Genomic DNA, 22,060 nt, shown 5'->3' on the forward strand with positions numbered 1-22,060 from the left:
CTGGAGGAACAGCAGGACAGGCAGCATCTATGGAGTAAAATAAAAAGTTGATGAATCAGACCGAGACCTTTCATTAGGCTCTGGATTACCAGCACCTGCAGAATCTTGTCTTTATACAATAATAAAATGAGGCAAACATGCTGTGATCATTACCTTGGTCATGGTTGGTTTTGCTTTCCTAAATATAATGGTTGTGTTATTAATTGTTCCTAGATGTGCAGCCCAGGAATATTGGACCACTGGCATGGGCTTTGAATTTTTATATATAATGCCCCTCCATCTTTGTGCCCCGTGGCTTTAAAATTTAGTTCAGTTAACCCCACACTCAAATTCCCACCTTGCCCTTGACTAACTTATTTGGAAAATTACTTGGTTTTGATTCTGTGAGATTTTCAATATTGTATTTTTGCCACACTTTATGATAATCATGTCCTTCCCTACGCCTGAAATCACGGTCAGACTTCTGCATTACAATTCAATTTGCGAAAACGACGTTACAGTACAGTACTAAACAAAATCATAACTTGACCAAAACGATGTCCTGCAGAGTTTGAAGTGATAGCCAAGGATAACTTTAAAAATGTTCATCAGTGTCACCCTTCACCAGCAGCATCATCTGCATTTCCATTATGGGGATACTGCATCTACACACGGACACAAACTCTAAATCAGAATCAGGTTTAATAACACCGACATATGTCACAAAATTTTTGTTTTGTAGCAGCAGTATAAAGCAATACATAACAATTATAAATTACAATAATAAATATATATTTTAAAAAGTTAACTTCAATAAATAGTGCAAAAAGAGAGCAAAAATAGTGAGGTAATGTACATGGGTTCGTTCATTGTGCATTCAGAAATCTGACGGCAGAGGAGAAAACGAGCTAAAACAAGTTTCTGTATAAAACTAATGAAGTGCAAAACAGACAAAAAAACTCATAATATACAGTCAGTGATAATATGCATGTCAGGTCAGCCTCAGAATAGAGGGATGTTTGTATAGAATGGAGATGAGGAGCAATTTCTTTAGCTAGGGAGTGATGAATCTGTGGAATTTGATGCCACAGCTGGCTGTGGAGACAAAGTCATTGGGTATGTTTAAGGCAGAGGTTGATAGATTCTTGATTAGTCAGGCCATGAAGGGATACGGGAAGAAAGCAGGAGATTGGGGCTGAGAAGGAAATGTATCAGCCATAAAGAAATAGCAGAGCAGACTTGATAAGCCAAATGGCCTCATTCTGCTCCTTTGTCTTCTGGTCTTACAATAAACCTGATTCTGATACAAGAAGAACCAAAAGTCATTTCAGTTATGTAGGCAAAAGCATTCAACACAAATCAAATGCTCAATACAATAAATTAGAGGCACTGTTTATGATGAACACATAGAATAAGAAAATGGAACGGTCTTAACAAAAATATCTACATAATGCCTCTATCTCAGCTTTAAAAAAAAGACGTATGACTTTCTTTCAATACAATGTTGGATGAAACTATTCAACTTGAAATTTTAAGTTATTAATGGCACATAATGAATGTGATTGAGTGACTACATTGAGAAATGATTCAGCTGCTGCATGCAAGCTGGATGGAAGTGAAACTCATCATGTGCTTATTTATGAAATGAATAAGCATGCATTTCTTTTTTAATATTGTCCTCAGTGATTTAAAAAAACACTTGTAAAACTAATACCGCAACATGCCATGTGCCAGAATCATTCATCACTATCAGTGCTCCACATGCACAAGGTGATACAACTGTTTCTGATATTTGCCTGTTTTATGTTCACCACATTCTTCACATGTTTCCGCCTGTCCTTCCTGCACCTCAAATTCTTCTTCAGGGGGATGGACTATCACATCAGGAATATCCTCACCGGCACAAGACACCAGCAACTGGCTCTGACCCCGAAAGCGATGCTCAGGTTTTGGACTGCAGGGTGGTGTATTTTGAGGGGTGGGAACTGGAGTGGTGCACCTTGAACCTGCTACAGATCCACTCTTGGAACCAGGCACCAAGGAGCCAAATGGAACGGAAAAAAGAGAAGCTCCTTTCAATGAGAGACTTGAGGCAGACAGACCAGCACGGAGAGAAAGGCGGGAGGCAGAAAGGCCATCCCCTATCATCAAAACAAAAAGATACAAACAAAATACCATAAATAGAATTTAAGGAACTACACACATTCATGCAAACAGAAAGCTTATTCAAATTAGATGTGGCTGGCTAGATATTCCCTTGGAAGTATGAAATGCACAATTTAATAAATTAAATTACACCACACTCTACATTAACATTCCAAAGTAAACTGCTGGATAAACGATTGGTTAGTTTTATAGAAAATGAAGGCTTCTGAAAGATTGATAAATGAGCATTCATTGATCAAAAATTAGACTGCAATTAAAAACATTTTGTTCCTGCATCATTTATGCAGCTTCAGAAATGATTAAATTTGGTATGGTCTATCAAATTAAACTGAGAATTCCCATGTTGGATTTCTTTACTTGGGATTTAATACGTCGTTATTATGCAACAGTCTACTATGATTAGCTGTATAGTAACAGTTGTCCATCAGCTGAAGATCTAATCAGAGATATATCTCCTGAGTAATGTCATTTAGTTTTTCGATCTCTAACGTAGTACCTAGCTTGGTAGAATTACTAACCCCTTTGACATTACATGTTAATTTTTCCCTTTTATTAGAGCACGTTTTTTTCAAAAAGGTCTTATCAATTGCCTCAGTAATCTGTAATGAAAGTGTTTCCTGTAAAGAATGTGGTCTATTGTCATTCTGAGTTTTACAGCAAGTTCTTTCTGTTATTTATAGACATATTATATGTAACACGAGTGCACTGGACAACTTTTACAGTTCAGCCACAGACCTGTCATGTTAATAAGTAAATTTTATAGCAAATTCAAACTTAAAAATTGATAGCCACATGCCAGCAGTAGACTCCCAACGTCTGTAATTGTATCTGCAAAAGCAGAAATACCTTTGATTTATTTTGGCAGCTGCCCCTTACAAGCAGTCGGGGAGGAAAAAACACTGTTAATGAATAAATACACATTCAAACACACCGATAACACAGCCACTTTGGGGTGGAAGGGTTGGAGGAAATTTATAGAAGAACTTCTGCCAACACTGTTACACAGTGAATTATTTATCTGCATGCCTGTTTAAAGAAAACATTAAAACCAATGGAACATGCTGTAAAACATAGCAAACCAAGCATTACCACTCTATATAAAATTGTAAATACCATTTTTTTCCTGGTATATTTACTCTGGAGAGATGTAAACAAATTGGAAACTACAAAACATCTCACCATTTCGTTCAAGCAAGTGAGGATCAGAATGTTTCTTGCCTATATCTGCAAAGGAGCGAACTATCGGGATGCGATTACTCAGCTTCTTCTCACTCTGATGATGGTGCTTCCTCAGTAGTGCCTCGCGTACTTTATCTCGCATGGTCTCATCCAGCTGCTCGGACGCTATCATGTTGTCCAGTACCATATCTAAAATACACATACAAGGGCAAGCAAGGAAGAAAAACACAATGAGCAGAAAACATCAACAAGTCACATGGATAAAAAAGGCAGCAAGAAAGAAAATAAGTTCATAACTATGAGGTACAGCAGGGATAGGAAATCGGTTAAGACCTTATTCCTTGGAACATAGAAGATTAAGGGGAGATTTGATAAAGGTATACAAAATTATGAGGGGTATAGATAGGGTATATGCACAGGCTTTTTCCACTGAGGTTGGGTGTCATTGCAACTAGAGGTCCTGGGTTAAGGCTGATAGGTGAGAAATTTAGGGGTACACGAAGTGAAACTTCTTCACTCAGAGTGTGGAACGAGCTGCCAGCGCAAGTGGTGTATGTGAGCTGGATTTTAACATTTAAAAGAAGTTTGGATAGACACATGGATGGTAGGGCCATTAATGGCTATGGTCTGAGTGCAGGTTGATGGGACTAGGCATTTTAAATAGTTTGGCATGGGCTAGATGGGCTGAATAGCCTGTTTCTGTGTTGTACTTCTCTATGACTATGGTTTGTGGCAACGTAGTTGAAACAAAACCAAACATGAAAAGGCAAAACAAAAAAAATCATATCTTAAGTGCAGTTACCAAACTAGTTTAAGCCCACAAAGAATCAAAAAGATTAAAAAACTGCAGACGCTGGAAATCTAAAATAAGACTAAATGCAAGAAATTCTAAAGGTCGGGTGGCATCTATGGAGTGAGTGACTTGTCAGATTAATCACCTTTCACCAGAATCAAGTTACCAAAATGCTTTAGTTCACATCTATCAAGATTAAGTTCCATCTGCCATTAATCTGAACAATATTAGACCCTACAGCATGGAAACAGGACATTGGGCCCAACTTGTCCTTGCAAACTGTGCTACCTAGGGAGAAAGTTTCATCAGGCTGCAGCCTTCTAAACTTTTCCTATCCATGTACTTATCTCGATGGCTTTTAATGTTGCTAACGTGCCCATCTTAACCACTACTTCTGGCAGCTCATTCCAAATACGCACCACCTGTTGTGTGAAGTAAATGCCGCTGATGTTCCTTTTAAACCTCTCGCCTCTGATCTTAAGCCATGCCTTAATTTTAGCAACCTCGCCCTGAGATAAAATAAGCTACGTGCTTTCACTTTTAAGTCCCTTATGATCCATCCATCAGGTCACCCCTCAATCTCCTAAGGAATAAATTCCTACTCTACACAATCTCTCCTTATAACTCAGGCCCCAAGTTCAGGCAACATCCTGGTAAATCTTGTTTTGTAACCCAATAGTACCCTCCTTGATGTGCCTTAATAATCAGAATCATAATCAGGATCAGGTTTAATAGCCTGGCATATTTCGTGAAATTTGTTGTTCTTGCATTCATATCTCAATTGTTGGTGCACTTGCCAAACAGCAAGGATCCCAGCATCACCACAGTGGTACACCATGAGTCACAGACTTCCAGTCACAAAAGCAACCCTCCACTATCACCATCTGCAAATCAGTTCAGAGGGAGCCAAATGTTTTAATGCGTGAATCATAAGTTGGCAGGCGACTTGTTAAAAAGATGGCACTGAGCCTCGGTCTCCGTCGAGGTCATGGCTCGGACTTTGTTGCTGTTTGTTTAGGTTCATAGGGATGGTTCTGGGAACAGAGTGGGGAGTTAGGGGTCAGTTTAGGGTTTAAGGATAGGGATATGAGGGAGTTATACATTAGACACGAGTCCACTTTGTTCTGCTGAAAATGGTGGGCATACTATATTGGTGCCAGATTGTGTGACGACATTTGCGGGCTATCCGCAGCACATCCTTTAGGCGAGTTGGTTGTTAACGCAAGTGACACATTTCACTGTATGTTTCAATGTACATGTGATAAATAAACCCTAAATCTTAAGTCTGAAACTTTAATATGCAGTTAAGGTAAGCAAAGGCCTTTTTGAAGTCCATGTAAACTACATTAGGTACACAGCCCCCATCAATATATTCTGTCAATAGTTTAAAAAACTTAATCAAATTAGTTATAGGATTTCCTTTCAGACCAAGTCTTGTTAACTAACCCGATTAACTTTTCCAAAGGTGAACTATTACAGCCACCTCTGAATTATCTTTCTAGTAAATTCCCTACACTGATACCAGAAGTCCTGAAATATGATCCTTTCCCTCCGGTGAAGTTGCCTGACCCAATGATTATTTTCCAGCATTTCAGTGTTTACTTTAATTAAAATCATTATTCTCTCTATATTTTCAAGTAAATATTGTAACTCCAGTTTACTATTCAATAGTCGTTTGTGTGATAAATAAAGTAGTGCACACAAGGTACAGATGTTAAAATTTTCTTCTGAAGAAACTTATCACATCAAAGAATAAATAAAAAGCAGACAGAGAATTCTATTGAAATGTTTAAGGGGAGCATGAGGGGGATCTTCTTCACTCAGAGGGTGGTGAGAGTGTGGAACAAGCTGCTAGTGGAAGTGGTAGATGTGGGTTCGATAGCAACATTTGAGAAATTTGGATAGGTAGATGGATGGGAGCGTTATGGAGGGCTATGGTCTGGGTGCAGATCAATGAGACTCAGCAGAATAAGAGTTCAGCATGGAGTAGATGGGGTGTACTCCCTGCTTTTATGCTATAGGTAACAATTAAATCCAGTTTCACATAATGTAATTTCTCTGTGGTATTTTAAAACACAGAGTAAACATTTAATCTGAAAGCTCTTAATGGCTGAAGTAACAAGGCAACCTATTGATTTATGTTGATGATAAAAATGGACTAAGTTCCCCCTCACATTCAGTTAGACCAACATTACCCAAACAGCAATGGCAAATTTCAGATCTACATTTTCATAAAATGCTACATCACTACTATTCTAATGTTCATGGTTATTAAAAAGTTAATTTTAATTTTAATGACAGATAACTAAAGAATTGTGCCTAATACACACAACCTGTATGAATGGTAAAGTGAACACACAGCATCTGTGATTATGTACAAACCTGCTATTTCCTCCGTGGTACTAGCTCTCATGTCCAGCATGACTGTTCCATTTAATATGCAGCTTCTCAACTCAAACAGACTATGTAAAGAGAGGGTAGCTACATACGGTTTACTCCATCGCTCCCCTCCATCTTCCACATCCTCCTCAAATTTCAGCCATCTGAGATGAGAAGCAGGTCAATATATCCACATATTTATTACTGAATTATTTTTGAGGTTGCAATGGCATGTAAAGAGGGTACTCAAAAATAAACAAATGGTTTGAGTACTTACTCTAAAAATCAAATGGCAATTAAAATGAATTTATGACTAAAATCTTAATGCATAGTTGGAATCAATCTTATAATAGGTAGAACAGATCTGTCTGATTTACAGTATTTGACTACACACACCATTAGTATCTGTACAGTGCATGAGATTGTGTGACAAGGTAAGTGGTTCAGGCATGAGAATGAATATATAGGACATTGTTTCTGAAGGACAATTATGTAAAATATTTACTTATAATTATAAGTAAAATATACTCACTTTGGTGGGAATGAAATTTAAAAAGTACTTTATTTTAATACTGGAATAATTTGTTACACCTTGATTGATGGGTATCTTTTATCTGTTCTCATGAATTTTTGTGAATCTATGCCTCACTCACTCTACATTTGTGCTCTATTACGTACTGTTACTGGTACTGAAAAATAAAGGCTATATTTTGATAGCAGACAGGTTAGGCTGCAGACAAGAGCTGACAGTGCTGTTAAACATGATTGCAGACAGATGCAATCGGCATTCTTGACGTTTGCGAGAGATTACAGATAAGGAATGCTGAAGCAGTAGAGCAAATGAGATCACTACTTATCCGTAAATAGCTCACTGTTGTGCGGGATGCTTCTTTGAAAGTAGTTCAAGTCACAATCTTTCACACAGTGTCACTAAAGCTATCAAATAATCTTGGATGAATAGCTAAATGACTTCTTCAGAGGACGTCGAGCACCTTCGCTCTGTCTGCGGCAACAGCGATGAATTCCTGGTGACCAGCCATTTTAATTCCAATTCTCATTCCCATTCCAACATGTCTGTCCATGACCTCTTCTACTGCCACAATGAGGCAACTCACAGGATGGAGCAGCATCAACTCATACTCCAGTTTATAATAATCCAACTTGACAGCATAAATATCGATTTTGCCAACCTGGTAATTTCTTCCACTCCCCTTCTTCCCTTTACCATTCCCCATTCTGACTTCTCTCCCACCCCTTCTCTTCTCCCCACCTGCCAATCACCTCCCTCTAGTTCCCCCACTCCTTCCCTTTCTCCCATGATCCACTCTCCTATCAGATTTCTTCCTCTTCAGCCTTTTACTTTTTCCACCTCCGAGATTCTCACTTCATTCCCCCTTCCCCCTTACCTGGTTTCACCAATCACCTGCCAGCTTCTACTCCCTCCCTGCAACCCCACCACCTTATCCTGACTTCTTCCCCCTTCCTTTCTAGGCCTGATAAAAGGTCTTGGCCCAAAATGCCAACTGGTTATTTTCCTCCATAGATGCCCTGAGTTGCTGAGTTCCTCCAGCATTCTGCGTGTTACTTAAGAAGATGTCATTAAAATGGACACCTGGCATAGAAATTCAAAAATAAAAATGCTGAAAACAGAGCAGATCAGAAGAATCAACCCCTAATGCAAGTCAGTAATTTCTTCTAAGAAGCATCGTCAACAAGGAATAGCAACTCTGCTTCTCTCTGCAAAGGTGCTGTCTGACCAGTTGAGTACTTTCAGCTTTTTTCAGCTTCTTTTTGGATTCCCATATCCGTCTTGCTTTGCCTTTGGCCTTGCATTTTTCTTCTCACAATTCAGGAAAAGTGATATGTATTTTAAGAAAGGTCTCAGCCCAAAACGCCAACTGTTTATTCATTTCCATAGATGAGCTCCTCCAGCATTTTGTGGGTGTTGCTCTGGATTTCCAGCATCAGCTGAATCTCTTGCATTTACGACAGGCTTAATTTGGAGCAGATCAATATTGCACCAAATTCCAGGACCGTTAGCAACAGCAACAAATGTATCCCTGCACTTTTGAAGATAATAATTTTCTGGAGTATAGTTTCGACATTAACAATAATAAAATATGTAAAATTTGTTCCAGTGTGGACTTTCAACATCTCCACTCAAAATAGCTAGGTTCCATTAACTCTGTTGCCAATGAAACCCCTCTTTTCGAAAGGCCAAAGCCTAATTCACATTCCCTATCCTCATTGAGATGTAGCTTTGTCTGATCTCAATACATATTTAGTCATTCATGCTCACGAAGGTCAAGATCATCACTGTTCTCAGCTTCCTACTATCAGAATCATTCCAAGCTCCTATCACTGATCCATAGCATATCAACATTTAGCACAGACGCCTCAACTAGGTAGGCAATCTCCAACCAAGAGATGATTCAGACAAGGCCATTGAGGAGTATAAAGGAGGTAGGAGAAAATGTAAAGTGGGAATCAGGAGGGCCAGAAAGTGCCATCCAATTTCCTCAGTCAGGAGAATTAAACAGAATTCAAAGGTATGTTATAAATATACTATAAACAAGGGTATGCTTGAGGTGAGATTAGGACCATTTATGGACAAAGGAGGAACTTTATGCTTGGAGCAAGAGGAAATGGATTAGGTACTAATTGAGAATTTCACATTGGTATTCATTAATGACATGAAGGCTAGAAAGATCTTGGAGGGGTATGCTGACATCAAAGAAGAAGTGGTATTCAGGCTCTTGAAAAGCATCAAGATGGATCAGTCCCTGGGGTTTGATGTGATATATCCCATGTTACAGAGATATAAACTATAATATAATTTTTCTCCCCTAATTAAACATTCAATAACCCTTTTGTCATCTAAGGTTTCCTAATTTTGCCATCCTTGGCTTTACCCTTCCTGGAACATGCCAACCCTGAACTCTTATAAAGTCTCGTAAGTCTCCCACTCGTCAGATGGTGTTTTAACATCTTCCCAATCTACTTCTGCCAGGATCTCTCTTGTGCTATGTAAAATCAGCCTTCCGCCAATTTAGGACCTTGAGGACCATGGGACTTGAAAACCAAACTTCCCTCTCTCCATAAGTACTTTTAAACTTGAAGAATTATGTTCAGGGTTTACAAAGTATTCCCCAACCAACACTTCCAATATATTCCTGCTTTCATTTCATACTGCAGGTAGCTCTGCTTGCAGCCTCAAACAACTTTGGAGTTTAGAAGTTCAGGGCTAACATGACCTCCAGAACAGTGTGGATGCTGCCCTGTAGTTAAATTTGTGGCTTAAATATGTGGCACAGCACACTAAGGATAAACTTCCCACACTGAACACATCCTGTTCATTATTTGTCATTGAAACGTGCAGAGAATTGTGTCTCAGAGGTTCTTTACTGATATAGTCTCCTAAGAACTCTTCTTCCTATCCCATATCTTTATCTTTCATCTTTCATCTTGAGAAACGGCCAATAATGGATCCACTTTGGAGTGGAAACCTTAAGCTAATTTGTTTCCATTAGTTCCTAGTACATTACTTCCCACAGACATCAGCAAGACTAGAAAAAAGAAACTTGACTCAACATCAGTCCTTGATAGAAATCCCCAAACTCTCCCCCCCATTCTATTATCTTAGACACTGCACTGTAAACACTTTAAACCACATTTTATAATACTGTTCACATTGTAGATACATGGCATTTATGCACATTTTATTCTATATCTGTACTTTAACCTGTGGGTTTTCATTTTATATAATTCTTTATTCTCATAATAGTTGAATATTGTTTTTTGCTGCATGTAGTGCCAACATACCCAACTTTGCCAGATAAATGCATATGGTGAATAAAACTGATTCTTCCTTCCTTCACAACTAATCTTAAGAACTTTACGGGACATTTGTGAAGACACATGAGTACTATGTATAGTTTTTTCCCTTAAGGATTTTCAGAAGTAATAGTACAAAAATAGAAAGAACAGGACAACTGTATATGATCTGGTTATAATTGGATATAACCAGGAGAACCAGCCCCATCCATCTGGATTATACAGGGCACTATCTTTGACCTCATTAAATATAGCAAAAAAAGACAGAGAAGAACAAAATCCAACCCAGATCAAATAATCTGTAGCTTTAGTTAGGGCCATTTTAATGCAGAACCTGCTCCTTAATCTGGATTTGGTAGGTTTGAACAAGTAGATGCAGAAGGACAACCATCATGACCTTGGGAGAAGACACTCAAGAAATTCTGAGGAGTGAGGAATGAAAAGTAGAATCTTATCAGCAACCTGAAAAGGTTGGGGATGATACCTTGGTGGAGAGAACATTTTAGAATAAAAAGGACACAAAAAATGGTATACAAAAAGTTTGGTGAGAATGTGAGCCAAAGGAAAAAAAAGATGCTACGCACAAAGTTTGTTCAGAAGTCATGAGGAGAGGTTGAGGTGGAAACTCGCTAAAAACTGGAACAAGTAAAGGTCAAAGTTATACAAGAATAATTGGTCACACAAGACCAAAATCTAGTCATCTTACAAGCAATTTTAACAAGTTAATGAGTGCACAGCACCATAGAATCATAGCTGACAATTTAGTCAGATGTAAGGAGCTGGGATTTTTCCAGCCTAGCCCTAGTTAACCTCCAAGACTAAGAAAGAAAACCATGACTTTTATTCTACACTTCGACTAAACTGGAAACTACTTTTTACTTTCTACTGTTATCACGACGCAAGACAAAAGCAGTAATCTTATAGATTAGGACATTGCCATCCTCTATCCTGGAATAATGATCAACAAAGCAAAACACTTACCAATGTAGGAGAATTGGCAGTTTTCCCTGAGCACATCGGAGATTCAGATCACATTTATATATCACATATCTATACTGGATCAACAGCTCTTAGTGTACTAGGAATCACTGAACTCTGGCTGTTCTTAGTTATAACAGACATGATGTGTGAGGAAATCTGATTATGGCTCAGCTCAATAGAATATGAGGAACTGAAGTAGACACTCCACTGCGGGAAACAGTGTTTTAAATCAGTTGCAATGGCTTCTAGTTGCTCTCAAATTTTTACCGTGTGGTAATTATTTGCTTGACTCTACAGCTCATGTTGTCAGAATTATTTATTTTTTTATTTGCACAATTCAGTTGTTTCTCAGTCTTGGTTTAAAAATAAACCTCAAGGTACTATAAGGTGACATATACAGCATGTGCTTTGATAACAAAATTTACTTTGACTTTGAATTTAAACACAGTTTTAATATTTGAGAGAAAATACTGTAAATGTTAATCTAAAGGACAACAGAAAATACTGACAATACTAAGCAGGAGCTAATTCCCGGTTCTGACGAAGGGTCTTTGACCTGAAATGGTAGCTCTGTTTCTCTTCCCACAGATGCAGCCTAACCTGCTGAGTACTTCAAGCATTTTCCACTTTTATTCTGAGATTGGAAGATTTTTAAATGGTCATTTTAGATCAATTAAAATCAACTCAATTGCAAGAATTAAACTTCACAAATCTGTTAATTGAAATTTGTTTTATGTTTTATATATCCTTGTGTTTTCAAATCAATTGATGTACAGTAAAAATGCCCTTGTTCCTAAAATCTGATGTTGAAAGATTACAACAAAAATGGATTTAGTAAATCTCCTAAGATTCTGATGCAGCATTAACAAAAATATATTAGTTGATCACAAAGACAATTCTTGGAGACAATCCCTTTTTAGCTTTTAGTAACAGGTAAAATGTTCTTTATTTTATGTACTATAATGTAGCAATAATTAATACTTTTCTGGTCAAATTCTCTATGTAACTGCAGAATATAAAAATGTAATTCCCTCTCAAGATAGACATGAATTAAAAAGAATGAATAATCTCTTCTATTGCAATAATAGTACTTACCGGGCGGTTTCTTTCCACTCACAATCTTCTCCATCACGGAAGCAAAGTTCATCCAGTTCTGTAAAAAGATCATGAGGCATATGTTCCTCATCATCGTCTTCTATCCCCAGGATAAACTGGACACGTTGTGATGGAGTATCTGCAATGTTTTTTCAAAAAGAGAAGAATATTTGGTTTAAGCTGTTATGTAGTCCTAAGTTTTGATGGCACGTAATTGTTCAACTGCACTTGATTTAGGATCACCCAAAGGTAAGAACAGACTGGAAAGATAGAGTCACCCAACAAACAGTAGATCCAAGAAACTGTCATCTGTAAAAGTCAAAATAACTTGCTTGCTAATTTCCAGAGTAACTTAAAAATAATACTTTGACAACTGATAATTGCAATGTTTCCAGAATATTATAGGTGCTGCGAAAAAATTAATGGTGATTGAATGTTAGTTTATATGGGCTGTGAACAATTTTACCAAGAAGTCAAAAAAGTCTGAAGAAAAACTTTTTTTTAAATTCAGAATGGTCTTAATGTTAAATGAGATCACTTAAGTTTCTCATCATTTTAATCTCTCCGCGGGTTTATCCCTCTCCCTGTAACCACTTCCTACGTCAGCTCTCTGTCAGAAACTAATTCCAACCAGAAACAATTACTTCCAGTGTAATCAAATTTCTTCTGCCTCTACATTGGCAACTATGTAGCCCATTAACAGGCAACTTAAATTTTCTGTAAAGCTTTATTGGTATACTGCAATGACAGAGGACCAAGAAGTAAGATTCAGTTTTGTTTTGGTATAATGATATATTCAAAGGTTCAAGACTTTTGCCAGTTAGTAATATCTAATGCCCTGGGGATGACTTATCCACACAGGCAAAATATTTTGTAAAGATTTATTTAAGCTTTGCTGCATGATACCATTTACATCCAGAAGACCCAGTTGAAAGCCATGTTGAAACGGCCTTTGTTTTAGAAGATCCACTCAAGCTATGTGAAAATAAAACTAGATGTTGTAAATCTAAAACAAAAGCAGAAAAAACTGGAAATATCCTGTGGATCATCAAGCTAAATGCTAGAATAAAAGGCCTCGCATTAACTGAAACATTAGCTCCCCCAACTCTCTTTCCACAGATGGGGCCTAATCTACTAAGTGGTGCCAGGTTAATTTCTTTTACGCTATAGCCATCCATTGAACTAATAGGTGAGGACAGACAAGTGCAGTAGCTCATATGGGTCAATAAATTTAAACAAACTTCACAGAAATAAATACGAGATAGATGAGACTTCCAATCTTAATAAGGTTCTTACAGTTTTTTTTATAAAACCTTTTACAAGCAATTCATCAACTTGTCTCAGTGATATTTTGACTGGACAGTTTTGCACTTCTCTTACAGCTGTGAATTAGTTTTAAAGAGTTGGAGAGCATCCTCATCCCACCGTACTACTTGTAATCTAGACTACACCTTGTCCCACCCTACTACTTGTAAAAACACCATCCCTTATTCTCAATTCCTCCGTCCCCACCGCATCTGCTCTCAGGACGAGGTTTTTCATTCTAAAGTGAAGGAGATGTCCTCCTTTTTCAAAGAAAGGGGCTTCCCTTCCTCCACTATCAACACTGCCCTCAGCTGCACCTCTTCCATTTCATACAAGTCTGCTCTTATCCCATCCTCTCGCCAGCCTACCAGGGCTAGGGTTCCTCTTATCCTCACTTACTACCCCACCAGGCTCTGCGTCCAGCACATAATTCTCCGAAATCTCTGCCACCTCCAACTGGATCCCACCACCAAGCACATCTTTCCCTCCCCCCCCCCCCCCCGCCCCCAGCCAGCTTTCTGCAGGGATCGCTCCCTACATGACTCCCTTGTCCATTCTCCCTCCCAACTGATCTCCCTCCTGGCACGCAGAATGGGTGGTATACTTGCCTCTACACCACCTCCCTCACTACCATCCAGGGCCCTAAAAGGTCCTTCCAGGTGAGGCAATACTTCACCTGTGAGTTTGGGTCATTTACTGTGCTCGGTGCTCCCAGTGTGGCTTCCTGTACATCGGTAAGACTCGATGTAGATTGGGAGATCGCTTCATGAAGCATCTACGCTCCATTCGCCAGAACAACCGAGATCTCCCAGTGGCCACCCATTTTAATTCCACTTCCCACTCCCATTCCGATACTTCCATTCACTGCCTCCTCCCCTGTCGGGACAAGGCTGCACTTAAGTTGGTGGAACATACCTTGTATTCCACTTGGGTGGCCTCCAACCTGATGGCATGGACATCGATTTCTCAAACTTCTGATAATATACCACCCCCCCCTTCTCCATTTCGCATACCTCTTCTGCTCTCTCACCTCACCTCCTTGCCCACCCATCGCCTCCCTCTGGTGCTCCCTCAGTTTTCTTTCTTCCATGGCCTTCGGTCTCTGTCTCCAATCAACTTCCCAGCTCTTCACTTCATCCCTCCCCCTCCGGGTTTCACCCATCACCTGGTGGTTCTCTCTCTCTCCCCCACCTTTTAAATCGACTCCTCAGCATTTTTCCCCAGTCCTGCCGTAGGCTTTCAGCCCGAAATGTTGACTGTACTTTTTTCCATAGATACTGCCTAGCCTGCTAAGTTCCTCCCACATTTTGTATGTGTTGCTCGAGTTTTTTTTTAAAAAAGATCAGCTTTACCTTTATTTGCCATACGGAGATCAAAACAGAGTGAAATGCATCATTTTTCTTCAGATTAAATCAGTGAGAATTGTGCTGGGCAGCCTGCAGGTGTCACCACGCTTCTGGCACCAACGTAACAGGCCCACAACTTACTAACCCTAACTACACCTCTTTGAAATGTGGGAGAAAACTGGAGCACCTGTAGGAAACCTGCATGGTCACAGGGAGAACATACAAACTCCTCACAGAGAGCAGTGGGAGTAAAGTCCTGGTCACTGACACTGTAAAGTGATGTGCTACCATGCCTCCGCATCAAAGGAAGGCTTTGAAAGAAAAGTCACTAGTGGTCATTAGCTCTTTTCAAAAATGGGCATTGGAACAAGATAAAAGTAGGGAACAATCAGAAAAATACCAACAATTTTCAATAATTCTGCTTTATCAATATAATGTCAATAACACTGCACAGGTAACAAATTGCCAAAGAAGTGACTGATCCAAAGGGGAGGATATTTAAAGCATTACCGTAGAGGTACATTTTAAGAAGAACCTTAAAGAGTGTTAGCAGAGAGGTGAGTTAGGGAGGACATTTTTAAGCTTAGGGCTGAGACAATGTTGCAAATGAAATGCTGGTGAACCGTGGGCTAACAGTGAGAAGAATGGGAGTAATTAGGATATGGGCAGCAAAATTTTAAATCTGTTAAATTTTACTGAGGGTGAACAGGAGGTATGTTGAATAGGATATTTCCAGTTTTTTCTGCTTTTGTTTTAGATTCTAAAACAAAGGCCGTTTCAACATGGCTTTCAGCTGGGTCTTCTGGATGTAAATGGTATCATGCAGACCCTGTTTCGGTGCTGTACTTTTTATGACTCTATGATTCGAAGATTCTGCAAATGCTGGAGAGATTCTGCACATGCTGGAAATTCACAGCAAAACATACGAAATGTTGGAGAAACTCAGCGGGTTAGGTCTGATGAAGGTTCTCTGCCCGAAACGTCAACTGTTTATTCCTCTCCATAGATGCTGCCTGACCTGACAATCCTTTATTAGTTAATTTGTCACCACAACTATAATACTCCATCCCATCAATATCATTTTCAAATTTCCTTTGACCTTCCCTTATCTGGTCTTATTTCTCCTGTAAAGCAGTGACTAAAACTGCACATACTGCTGTCACTATGACTTAAATAAATGCAGGTATGGCATAAGTTTCTAATAAAATTCTGTGGTCAATAAAGGAAAAGTCTCTCTTGAGCCTTGGTGACTATCGACATAGAGTCATATAATCCCACAGCACAGAAGCAAGCCCTTCAGCCCATCAAATCCATGCCGAACTATTATTCTGCAAAGTCCCACCGACCTGTACCTGGACCATAGCCATCCATACACTTCCTGTCCACATACAAGTCCACACTTCACTTGAATGTTGAAATCAAATCCACATCCACCACTTCTGCTGGCAGATCATTCCACACTTTCACCACCTCCGAGTGAAGAAGCTCTTTATCATGTTCCCCTTAAACATTACACCTTTCACCCCTGACCTCTAGTTCTAGTCTCATCCAACAGATGCTGCATGCATTTAACTCAATATTATAGAATTCCATCAAAACTCCCCTCACATGTCTCAGTATGTTTTGGAACCTATGGAAAAGCAGATTCATCTGCTTCTCTACATCTTCTTCTTTACCCAGTTATTCTTCCAAAATACATTTCCTCACACTTCATTATCTGCCATCCTATCTGATCTGGTAAATTTTGATATCACATTGTTCCTCATCATTTGAGCAATTCATTAAATATTTAAAGTTCGAACCCTTGGAAAGCATTGCAAACACAGTTGTCAAACACTTTAACATCATTTATGCTTCAGCATAATAGTCCTCTTTTTCACTTCTTACCATATGAGGGAGACTCTCGTCCATCATCTTTATCTGAATCTTTCTCTTTTCCCTTTTTCTTATGATGATGTTTATGTCCACGATGCCTGTGACGCCTTCGGCTTTGCTTACCAAGCGGAACGTGCACACCAATGTATACTGCTCTATGACCTGGAATTTGAGACACATCTCAGTCAAAACTCATGCAAGCCACAGAAAAAACACTGATTTTGAAAAACAGGAAACAAAAGATGCTGGAGTTCAGAGCAACAAATAATCTGCTGGAGAAACTGAGGGGGTTAGCAATATCTTTGGGAGGAAAAGAATTTGACAATTAGAGGTCATGGGTTAAAGGTGAAAAGTTTAAGGGGAAGATGTGGGGAGAGTTCTTCACTCAGAGGGTCATGAGAATGTGGAACAAGCTGCCAGAGCAAGTGATGGATGCAAAATCAATTTCTATGTTTAAGAGAAGTTTGGATAGATGCACAGACAGTAGAGGTATGAAGGCTATGGTCCAGTGCAGGTCCATGGGAGTAGGCAGTCTAAATGGTTTGGCATGGACTAAATAGGGTGAAGACCCTGTTTCTGTGCTGTACTTTTTATGACTCTATGAGTCTAATTGACAACAGGTGCCACGGTAGCATAGTGGTTAGCATGATGCTATTGCAGCTTGGGACATTGGAGTCTGAAGTTCATTTCTGGTGTCCTTTATATGGAGTTTGTATGTTCTTGCCATGTGTGCATGGGTTTCCTGCGGGTGCTCCAGTTTTATACCACAGTTCAAAGATGTACCAGTTGGTATGTTAATTGGTCATTGTAAATCATCCTGTGATTAAGCCAGGGTTAAATAGGTGGGTTGCTGGGTGGTGTGGCTCGTTGTGCAGGAAGTGCCTATTCCACGCTCTCTCTCTAAATACATTTCATCCTGATGGATTGAAGATGGGGCAAGTTGTGGAGGATGATGTGTTGGATGTGGAGACTTCTAGGTGGTAGGGGAGAACAAGGGGAATCTGATCTCTGTTATGTTGGTGGAGGGTGGAGGTTCTTTATTTCATGTTGTTTTTCTAGTGTCTTAAGAGGAAAGATCATAATTATTTCATCAATTGATAGATCTAGGTATGTTTGTTGAATCATAGTCACAAAATCAGAGATACAACATGGAAACAAGCCCTTCAGCCCACTGAGTCCATGCTGACCAGTGACTACCCACTGAGACTAATCTGACATTTATCCTTTAAAAAAAAATGCTCACATTCTCATCACTCCCAAGATCCACCCACTCATCCATTCACTATACAGTGGGCAATTAACCTACCAACCCATGTGGCTTTGGGATGTGGGAAGAAATTGCAGCACCCACAGAGACAGTCACAGTGACAACATACAAATTCCATTCAGGCAGCATGCAAGGCAGCTGTTCTTCCAATGAATCTTAATTCTGCTTTTCATTCATTCCATACCTTACATTCTTACATGGAATATTGGGATCACCAGTTGCTAAAACAATTTATGACAGCCTCCAAAGATAGAAAACAAATCAACAAAAAACCATAAATCAAGAAATTGTGACATACACAGACCAATACACTTTGAAATTATTGCAGAAGAGTCTTTAAATAGTTTGGAGAACGGAAAAGGCAACATGAGAAGCAACACAAATTCTGAACATTCAATTGCTTTGTAAGTACAGAAAGACAAGTCAAATATCATTGGGCACCAATTTATCTTAAAGGAGTAAGTTCCAGGTTCACCCCAAGGAGGTGCTGTACTCTAAAACAGATTTCTCTGCATTAAAACATAAAACATTGAGGAGTACAGCCAGGAAAGGCCCTTCAGCCCACATTTTAACCTACTCTATGATCAATCTAACTCTTCCTTCCACATAGTCCTCCACTTTTCTATCATCCAAGAATATGTGACTATCTAAGAATTTCTTAAACGTTCCCAATGTATCTGCCTCTACCACCACCCCGACAGCGTGTTCCATGCACCCACCACTCTGTGTAAAGAAAAACTGCCCGATACTCCTCCCCATACTTTCCTCCAACATCATGCTCTCTTGTATTAGTCATTTCTACTTTTTGAAAAAGTCTCTGGTTGTCTGGGGTACCCATGCCTTGTTCACCTCTATCAAGTCACCTCTCATCCTCCTTCATACCAAAGGGAATAGCCCTAGCTTGTTCAACTTTTCCTTGTAAAATATGCTCTCTAATCCAGGCAGCATCCTGGTAAATCTCTTCTGCACCCTCTCTAAAGCTTCTTTCCTATAATGAGACCAGAGCTTTTAATCTGAGATTAGGAAACAATTTGAAGTTCTTCTGTGAAACCCAATTATGACAAGCTTCGAAGCTCAAAATAGATTTCAAATACATCATCTTTTGCAACTTACTCTCCAGTTCTTCCTTCTCGAAGTTTGTATTGACAATTGTACTCGTTTTACCCAAATCCACGATAGCTTCTTCATCGTGTCGCTAAAATAAAGTTACAACATAATTAGAGCTCATTATTTATAACAAATATTTTAAAGTGTTTGAAGGGGATTACTCATGTATGGTGTTATTGTACTGTTAAATGCAAGACAACAGACCTACATGCCCCTCACTTCAGAGGTGCAGATCTATGGCCAGTCCAATCTGAACTCCAGTAAACTATTCTATGCACATTCCCATTCCTTATTCACAGGCTCAAGGACTCTATTCAAATTAAAATATGCTAATCCAGATGAACACAATTTTAAATTGTGGTTGAATTTTACACAGAACTAAAAATCCAGAAAAAAAACTTCTATTACTCGTCTTGATAAAAGAGTGAGAAAGGTTTTTCTACATGTTGAAAATGAGTGTTTTGAAGCCAAATTACATCAGACAATTAAATATCTTCAACATTTATTCAATAATAAAGCTGTAATTAAAATTTGGAAGCCTAAAGACAGAGTATAATAATAGAAAACCCATGCTTAGAAATTGACTGATGACGTCTAAATAAAACTCACAACAGATGTCAAGTTCTAGAATTCAGCTGTCTTCTCAGGAGACAGTTTCATGGTTCTCTGCCACAGACTGACAGGCTTGGTTCACAAAAACTTAGTTGCTACAGCAAAAGTTGCAAATGTTAACCTAAGACGATCCTATAGGATTAAAGACTATTACAAAATCAGGACATAAGTATATTCCTATTAACTGCATTACTCGCAAACATAATTTGTGTAAGAAATTATGTCCTGACTGCATGCTTTTCAACAATTTTATATTAATTGGGCAATATTTTGCAATGCGTCCAAGTTCAAGTTTATTTTTATGTTTAATTGTCCTTCAACTATAGACATCTATACAGCTAAATGAAATAGTGTTTCTCCAAGTGCAAGGTGCAAAACACAATACGTATAGTCACGCATAGCATATTTAGTTACCATAGCACATACAGTCACAAAATAATATTTGCACAAGTCCCTGACAAAAAGTAAATCATCTAATTGTGGAAACAATTTCTTATTTAGTGTATATAGTCCTTGCTGCATTCGATGCAAAATAAATCTACATAGTTTTTAAATATCAGAAGTTCAATTACAAGTTCAGTAATTTCTTTAATGCTCTAGTCTAGAAACTAATAATATTATTAGATATCATGATACAGAGCTTCCAAATTCAATTTTCTGTGCTAAAATCATTGATTTCAGGAAGTAAACTTGAGATCATTCTATTAAACTGGGAAAAATAAAACAGACAATATTATTATGACTGCTCATAAATCCGAGCAGATAGCGGGGAAATGAAACCAGGGTTGGACTCAGCTGGTGACAATGTTAATAATCAAGTAGCCTGCCAACAAACTGTCCATACTTTGAATAAACAATTGTCCTTACATACCATAGACCAAATTATTTCCATATATAAAGGATTGTTGGGGGAGTGTAATGGGTGTGGAAAAGAATGTAAGTATGCAAATTGTTATAATTGTAACAAGAATACATGCACCATCAGGGACCCCACCACTCAGGGTGCACTCTCTTCTCACTGCTGCTATCAGTAAGGAGGTACAGGAGCCTTCGTACCCACACCACCAGGTTCAGAAAACAGTATTACCACTGAAACACAAGGCCTCGGAACCAGAGGGGATAACTTTACTTTGCCCATCACTGAAATATTCCCACATCCTATGGACTCACTTTCAAGGATTCTTCATCTTATATTCTTGATATTTTTCACTTCTTTATCTATAATTATTTTTTCTTTTTTTGTATTTGCACAGTTTTCTGTCTTTTGCACAATGGTTGTTTATCCTGCTGGGTGGGTGGTCTTTCATTGATTCTATGAAAGTGCTTGATTTACCAAGTATGCCTGCAAGAAAATGAATCTCAGGGTTGTATATAGTAACATACATATACTTTGATATTAAATTTATCTTGAACTTTGAAGTATCAAAATAGTGCTTCAAACTTTGGCTGAATATCCAATAAAATTGTGCCCAAAGTATGGTTTTCCACAAGGTACCGTGTTAACACATCATGCTTTCATCAATTTCAGCATTCATTAACACATAACCCAATAAATGTTAAGCTGTCCCTATATCAAATAACACCTATTTATATCAATAACAAAATAAATTTATATAGCAGTAGGGAAATTCTAGGCAGTTTCTAGAGTAGGTTCCATGGTCGGCACAACATTGTGGGCCAAAGGGCCTGTAATGTGCTGTAGGCTTCTATGTTCTTTGTAACTTAACGGCATGTCCCAGGGCACTGACTTGTACAAAACCTATACTAAACTTATTGTTATTCTTGAGAACATAAGAATAAGACAAGCCGCCAAGGACAACCTAGTTACCAAATTATTTCACCCCATGCAGTCAATGATATCTCCTGGGATTTGGCCTAAATTGTTCGACCTTTCACAGAGAAAGGCCTAATAGGGATGAACTCACCAATGTCCTAGTTTCTATCATCACAATTCCTCCATTTTTCTTATCCCACTGTCAAACAAAGCATGAGGGGCAGAATTCTGATATGGACTCTCAATAATGTAGCTCTACTAACCCCAGACCCCATAAAGCTTTGACGTAGTTAATAAAAGCAAGGCGTCCTCTAATGATTTCCAACTAATGCTCTTCTTCAGTTGATGAATCAGTTGTCTTCCAGTTT

General features: G+C 38.7%; 1 protein-coding gene across 4 annotated transcripts in view; it reads right to left on the bottom strand.

Annotated features, from left to right (window-relative positions):
* Positions 1 to 22,060, bottom strand: part of LOC140212416 (sodium bicarbonate cotransporter 3-like) — a 145,476-nt gene that overhangs the window by 71,397 nt on the left and 52,019 nt on the right. Inside the window, exons 2-7 of one of the 4 annotated variants that reach the window (XM_072283176.1) lie at positions 19,313 to 19,394; positions 16,945 to 17,094; positions 12,407 to 12,545; positions 6,500 to 6,660; positions 3,364 to 3,513; positions 1,776 to 2,120 (exon numbers count right to left, since the gene is read on the bottom strand). In XM_072283176.1, the coding sequence (XP_072139277.1) occupies positions 1,776 to 2,120; positions 3,364 to 3,513; positions 6,500 to 6,660; positions 12,407 to 12,545; positions 16,945 to 17,094; positions 19,313 to 19,394 (1,027 nt within the window). Of the gene's footprint in view, positions 1 to 1,775; positions 2,121 to 3,324; positions 3,514 to 6,499; positions 6,661 to 12,406; positions 12,546 to 16,944; positions 17,095 to 19,312; positions 19,395 to 22,060 lie in introns of all 4 variants that reach the window. The other 3 variants (XM_072283175.1, XM_072283178.1, XM_072283177.1) reach the window with 3 other exon arrangements.

Source organism: Mobula birostris, chromosome 19 (assembly GCF_030028105.1).
Source record: "Mobula birostris isolate sMobBir1 chromosome 19, sMobBir1.hap1, whole genome shotgun sequence".
Classification (NCBI taxonomy): Eukaryota; Metazoa; Chordata; class Chondrichthyes; order Myliobatiformes; family Myliobatidae; genus Mobula; species Mobula birostris.